We start from the raw sequence: 7370 nt of genomic DNA on the forward strand, positions 1-7370 counted from the left end.
GGTACTTTTCTCCCTTTCTCACAATACAAGAACTCGTGGACACTCCATGAAATTGCTGAGCGGTCGGGTTAGAATGGATAAAAGGAAGTACTTCTTCACCAAAAGAGTGATTAACACATGGAATTCACTGCCACAGGAAGTGGTGGCGGCTTCAAGCATGGACGGCTTCAAAAGGGAATTAAATAAGCATAAAGGACGTCCTTCTTCACCCAAAGAGTGATTAACACTTGGAATTCACTGCCACAGGAAGTGGTGGGTGCTACAAGCATGGACGGCTTCAAAAGGGAATTAGATAAGCATATGGAGCAGAGGTCCATCAGTGGCTATTAGCCACAAGGTATAGATAGGGGCTCTGGGGCAAGTGATGCTCTGTCTTCTTGGTGCTTGGGGTGGTCAACAGTGGGAGGGCTTCTAATGTCCTGGCCCCACTGGTGGACCTCCTGATGGCACCTGGTATTTCTGGCCACTGTGTGATACAGAGTGTTGGACTGGATGGGCCTTTGGCCTGATCCAACATTGGCGTCTCTTATGTTCTTATGTTCTTATGACAGCGGGGGGGGGGGAGGAGGCAGGCACAAGTGCACGGACTGATGGTCAGCATTTCATTAGCTGTGCAGTCCTAGAACACTTTTAATACAAATAGGCCTTCTAGGATCAGATATGATTCAGTTCACGATGGAAGTCAGTGCAAGGTCTGATTCAGGACCTATCACAAAGTATAATGTGGAAATCTATGAAAGAGCAACACTAGATGGTGCTGGCATCCAGCAGATTGTATATCACATATAAACATTAGTCTTTCATTTTTCATTCTGCATTGGCAAGGTTTAGAAGTGTGTTAGACTATAAAATGTAACATCCCTTGAGGCTAACTTATCTGTGCAGGAACCGTTACGGCTGGTTCACACAGTAATTTTCTCAAAGTGCTCCAATGATGAACCATGTACACTACCCTGAGAGCCTTGGAAAAAAGGTGGGTAGAAATGTTCTAAATAGATAAATAAATTATGAGGAACGAGGTAAGAGACCATTTATGAAATTCTCAGGTCCCATCTATTGGGTCGTCTTAACCAGAGAGAGCTTATAGCGTCCCTTAAAGCTAGAGAGGCCAAATTCCTCTGCTACCCATAGACTTTTAAAACAGTGGCTAAGGGTACCATCACAGAATTGGAAGCACATGGAACACTGCATTTTCTGCTGCATTCTCTCCAAAGGAGCTGCTCCCAAATATGTGCTAAAAAGGAGAAAATACTGTGTGAATGGACAGCACACTGAGTTCTGTTAGTATAGTAATGGCAAAATACATTACTGTAAGTGCAGAAATAGCTACAAAGGTATCCCTATGCGCTACAGGTTCACATGGTATTTTCTTCATGTAATCACAGCCATCCTACTGACAAGGGCCTATTATGCAGTGATGTTTTCCCTCACTTTCACTGTGCATGTCCATTGGGTTTTCCTTGTCATTCTGCATTCCCATTGCTTTCACCGTGCATGTCAGTCAGGGATTTCCCCCCATTCTGCATTGTTTTTTCTTCCTTCCGCACTCAGTTCACTTTCTGTTTGCTGTTTGCCCGGGTTTTCTGTGAGTGGTTTTGTAGTGGTTTTTACCTTTACTTCACTTCCAAGCCAAAGGGAATTCAAAAGCATACAGGTTCCCTTGGATCCCCCCCACCACCTTTTTCTGGCCCCTTAGAGGCCACTCCTCCGCCCAGGTCCTTCCTCCCACTCCTTTTGGGTCAGTTTCGTGATGGGCGTATTTTTTTTTTTAAATAGGAGATTCTTTTATCTGTATTTACTTTCAGGTCGCCATCTTCAGAAGTATTTTAGTGGTTCTTCTCCCCTTTATTGGTATACAAGCTGCAGTATTCCTTGGATTTTTAATTTTTTAATAAGCGGGTTCAATCTAGTGATATGAATTTTTCATTAATCTTGGACCCCTAGAGACAAAAAGTCCCCCTCGCCACCTCCCCAGTGGGACTCTGGTAGCCACCTGCCCTTGGGTTGGGCTCCTGCTTGGTGCTGCATGAGGCTGAGTTCCCTGCTGGTATTTACTTGAATGGGGAATTGGAGAGGAGGCAAACAGCAGCATCCCCAGTGCACAAAACATAGGATTTCAGTCCCAGTTTGGTGTAGTGATTAAGTGTGTGGATTCTAATCTGGGAGAAGCAGGTTTGATTCCTCACTCCTCCACTTGCAGCTGCTGGATGACCTTGGGCAAGCCATAGTTCTGGCACAGCTGTCCTTGAAAAAACAGCAGTTTCTGTCAGAGCTCTCTCAGCCCCACCTATCTCACAGGGTATCTCTTGAGGAGAGGGGAAAGGAAAAGAAGTTTGTAAGCTGCTCTGAGGCTCCAAGCAAAGGGTGGGGTATAAAGCCAATCTCTTCTCTTCTTCTTCTCTTCTCTATGGGTTGCCCATAACTGGAGAAGCACAGCGGCAGTGAGCTGGAGGAAGTGGAGGAGCAGGGAGGAGAGGAGAGAAAGGGGAGGATGTGGTGTGCTACCTTCAGCGCTGCTGTGGGCAGGTGTGTTTGCTAATGGAGCAAGAGGAGGCTTGGGGTCAGGACATGTATCCATGGAAATGTCCGGGTGAGAAGGCGCTGCTGCTGCCTCCACCATCATTGGACAAGGCGGGGAGGGTGGGGATGCTTCCACCGCCATTCCTGCCAGTCCTCCCACTGCTTCCAAGGGCACCCCCTGCCCACCACTCCTCCCCCTCACTGGCCAGCTCTGCCTCTACCACGGCCCCTCAGGCCGGCTTCACCTTCTGCCTCCAGCATCAGTGCCTGACCACTGCCCACCCCCTGCCAGGAGGACCAAGGGGGCATGAGGGGTGGAATGAGAGGGGGCAAAGGAGACGCTGCTCTTCCCTTGGCGGGAGTTCATGGAGCTACACAATTCGCAGCCGAGGCCTTTTTCACCATTGCGTGCACACAAGGAGCCTCTCTGGCTGCAAAGTTGCTGCCACCTAGTCCAAGGAATTGGCTGCTTCGCTGTCAAAGTAAGCATTCCCTCTATACACACACACCCCTCAAGCGGTGCTATTATTTATTTGGTTCCCCTCTGGCCCTCCTCCTCCTGACTCACCCTGCTTTGCGCTTCTTTACAGGGCCAGTTCTCTGCCTGCTGCCTGGTATGACTATGGAGAGAGCCAGTTGCTACTGCTGGAAACTGGCAGGGATGGAAAGGCAAGAGGTTCCCTACTCCACAGCCCTCAGTGTAATCCTAGCTTGCCCAGAACTTGGATTATGCAGCCACTGCTCCACCCTGGGCCGAGTGGTCTGAAAGGAGGTGCCTGCAGAAAGCAAACAGGCCCTGCAGACTTAAGCAAGCAAAATGAGACTCGTGCACCTGACTCCTTGCTCGCTCCCTTCCTTTTTGTCTACACCAGCCCTATGCAAAAAAGCATGCAGTTGCAGCCGACTTTGCACAGGCAGGTGCACACACACAGACACAGAGACACATGTTGCCAGCAATCACCGCTTGCAATGCCAGAGAGGAGAGAAGAGAGAGACTGGATTTATACCCCACCCTTCACTACCCAAAGGAGTCTCAGAGCACCTTACAAACCCCTTTCCCTTCCCCTCCCCACAACAGACACCCTGTGAGGTAGGTGGGGCTGAGAGAGCTCTTTTGAGAACTGCCCTTGAGAGAACAGTTCTGAAAGAACTTATGACTGACCTAAGGTCACACCAGCAGCTGCATGTGGAGGAGTGGGGAATCAAACCTGTTTTTCCCAGGTAAGAGTCCGTACTCTTAACCACTACACCAAACTGGCTCTCAGTGCGTTCTACCATGCATTCTGTACACTCAACATGTTCCCTCATATTATGAGATCATGTGACTCTTTCCCATTTTTCACAGTGGCTGATAGCACAGCAGAGAATAACGCAGCAGAGAATCCCCTGGTGCTTTCCAATATGGAAAATGGGGCTTCACAGCTGCTTGTAAGTTTCAGAAAAAGACTGGTCAGTTTCAAGTATGGATTTTCTTTTGCCTGAGTTCCTTCCAGTCTCCTTTCATTCAAGGAACACTAAAAGGCATGTGCAAAATCTGAACCATGAGGATTTCAGTGGAAGGTGTTTGTTATACACTACTGTGCAGCTGCGATGGGACAATTGCGTAAATTAAAAAAAAACTTTGGACACCATCCTGCACATGTCACAAATGACATTCCTACTCCAATTAAGAAAAACTGTGTTTTTTGGTTGCAGATGCAGAATATACATCTAGAAATACACCGGTGGAAAAAAGAATAGTGCATGCGCCAGGCACACAAATCCGAAGTGAAGCTTAAAGGCTTGACTGCTTGGATTCTCCAGAGTAAGCTGTCAGTGCATAATGGGCCAAGGAGACTGAATGATCCCTTAGGTTACGCGGAAGATTGTGCTTGATTATATATGGCTTAGTCTACAGAATCTATAGTGCATGGGAAAGCATTTACTCCAATCAGCTCAGCCCTCCCAAGCCAGTGCTATAGTTTCCCCAGCGCTCAGTTACACGCCACAGATAAGATCTGTACTTTTTCCCAATGGAGAAAAAGAGGCTAGGGGACCTATGAGGACTCAAGGGGAGGGAGGGAAAATCCCCCCTGCTGGTTCTGGCTCCCATTCTACCCTTGCCCCCACTTCACCCCCAACTGCCTTCAATCCCCCTGCATTGCTGGCTCTGGTTTCACTTCCTTTCTTCTCCCCAGATCTGGTTCTTCTTCCTTCCCCCTCCACTCATGCCAGCTGTCACATCATTCCCTTCTTGTCAGCACAACTGAAAACTATCATGGCTCCCCAGACACAGATTCCCTCTGAACCCTGCTCACAACAAAAAAATGGTGTGGAAACAAATCAGATTAATTTGACTGGCTCCATCGGGCACCATGGTGCACAGTACCCCCCTCCCCAGAATTTTGTTCCCCATCTCACAGCAGCCTGCTCATTAGTTGTCCTTTGCCCCCTTCACATACCCTGTGGTCTCTCCTCTCCTTGACTCCGCATATCCCACCCACCACCACCACCACCACTACTTACCTTCTTGTGGTAGCAATATAGGGAGCAAAAGCTTAAGTGTGTGGGGGAGAGTGAGTGAAAGAGAGACTGAGACTCTCAAATCTGCACAGCTTAATGGGAAAAATGTTTATGGGGGACTTTGCAGAAGCTGGTCAGGTAGAAAACTAACCAGTTAGGGGGATTTAAAAGTGATTAGCCTGGAGTTTGCTAAGCAGGGTCAGCCACAGGCAGTACTGGGATGGGATACCACCAAGGAAGACCGGGGTTACAATGCAGGGGGAAGACATTGGCAAACCACCTCTGCTCCTCTCTTGCCTTGAACAACCCCTGGTTGGAGCTGCTTTGAGTGAGGTGCAACCACACTGCTGCTTAGGAAGATCTCTCCGGATCTATTGATGGGCACACTAATTGGTTTGCCAGTGTTACTTGAAAAGCCTTCTCTGAAAAGAACCCAGTGTGCTCCACTCACAATGACATTCATACAATCCAATGGCTGGGCCTTTACGCTATGGAGGGGGATTTTGTCATCTTATTGGCTGAAGATACTAGGCATTAATTATTATATTTTTCCTCCCTTCATTTAGGTTCCATTCATGAACGCAAGCAAGAAAGTGGATTTGAAAATCATTATCGTTGGAGCTTTAGGGTAAGCACTATTCTTTGCCATGATTGTTTTCCCTGTGGATTAATAATCCTGTGGATGATTCTTACATAATAATCATCATCATCATCATCATCATCAAAGAGTGGCCTTGACTTTTTGTTCAAACCTTCTTCATTATGTTCCTCTAAAAGTGAAAGACAATCAACAAAGGAAAGACCTACGTTTTGTGTCATCAAAATTTGAATAAAAAGCAGGCACAGATAGTCAGTAAATCAGCAGTGAAACAACAAAGGCTACAAAAGAATACAGTTACTCCAAAACGTGCTGCATTTTCAGAAACATTCTTGCAGAACACTTTTATTTTATTTCAGAGGCTAAGACTGATCTTCAGATTTTGTTAAGGGCTGAAATATGGGGTCATAGAGGAAGGAGAATAGCGGAAACAGCAGAAGTATCCATTATTGAGGATAGCAGTGGTTGGTCATGGGCGCATGCATGCTAATAGTACTGACAATGGGGAAAAAATATTCCCATGTGAGAAGAAGAAAGCATTACTTCACATCCAAAATTATTGGCTTACTATCTTGCCATGGGGTATACAGTGTGAAAAAACAAATAATGGCTGACACCAGCAAAATACACATTCTGTGCTGTGCATGGGGTCCCCAGGCCTGTGTGCCTTGTTCCATAATACTAATGTGGGGGCAAGAGGGTATTTGTAGGGGAGATGCAGGAGATAGTGTTGAAATGTTCCCTTCTCCTCTGTTCCTCTCCTGCAACCCCTCAACTCTTTTTATAATCCCCCTTTTTTTTTCAGCTGGCCTCTGGGGCCAGAAATAAACACATTGGGGCATGGGGAAGAAGAGGCCGCAGGGAAAAATTGGCAGGCAGGGATGGAATTCAGCTTCCTGCTTCCAGTCTGCAAGTTGTCCCCTGCAAATTCCCCCTAACCCTGCATTACCATTAGCTGGCAAGGACCTATTATTTTTCATGTGTAGGTCATAGTTTCTTCATTAGACAATCAAAGGTTATGGCAACAACAACAAAAACACCTCATGCACTTAATTCACCCTTTTGGCTTCTGGAATTATATATGGGTGGGGGGAGGGATCTAAGAAATTGTGAAAACAGACGTCAAATATAGGGTCAATGGCATTAACATCCAAGGAAATTTGACAATGACTGTCCATTATAAAATGGATCCCTTTTTTAAACATAGTTAAGTCTAATTATGGCTATGAAGGTTACTTCGCAGATGGTGGCAGAATCAGCCAGAAGACAAGGGAGATCCCCAGCCAATCAGTGCAGTTCAAAAGGCAACTGGACCCACCTTATGTGTTGATTGTTGGTGCTAGCGACCAGTAAACCAAATTTTGCCTGACCAAGGTCCCCAAAGTGTTGTTCTCCAGTAAACAGTTAAGAACATAAGAACATAAGAGAAGCCAATGTTGGATCAGCCAATGGCCCATCCAGTCCAACACTCTGGGTGATTCCGCACTAGACCTTAAATCTTGGTTCAACCCTGTCCCCAAACTTACATTCTACACTACACTTGAGTTCACCCCCGTAATTATCTCAGGATATTTTTTGTTTCCACATTACATTGAAGTCACCCCGGTTTCGCCCCATGCTTGTCCTGGGATAAATGGATGCTGTTATAACCAGGGATAAATGCAAGGTATTGTGTAACAAGTTGAACTTTAATAAAACCAGGGATGAGATCCAAATGCAGAAAGCACCTCTGCCACACAATGGCCAAAAA

At 46.6% G+C, this 7370-nt stretch overlaps 1 protein-coding gene across 3 annotated transcripts in view; it reads left to right on the top strand.

Annotated features, from left to right (window-relative positions):
* Nucleotides 1–7370, top strand: part of RAB7B (RAB7B, member RAS oncogene family) — a 45037-nt gene that overhangs the window by 14598 nt on the left and 23069 nt on the right. For 2 of the 3 annotated variants that reach the window (XM_015417011.1, XM_015417013.1), the window contains one exon: nt 5589–5650. In XM_015417011.1, the coding sequence (XP_015272497.1) occupies nt 5598–5650 (53 nt within the window). In that variant the 5' untranslated portion in view covers nt 5589–5597. Of the gene's footprint in view, nt 1–4215; nt 4325–5588; nt 5651–7370 lie in introns of all 3 variants that reach the window. The other variant, XM_015417012.1, reaches the window with a different exon arrangement.

This window comes from Gekko japonicus, unplaced genomic scaffold (assembly GCF_001447785.1).
Source record: "Gekko japonicus isolate JY-2015 unplaced genomic scaffold, Gekko_japonicus_V1.1 scaffold522, whole genome shotgun sequence".
NCBI classification, from domain to species: domain Eukaryota; kingdom Metazoa; phylum Chordata; class Lepidosauria; order Squamata; family Gekkonidae; genus Gekko; species Gekko japonicus.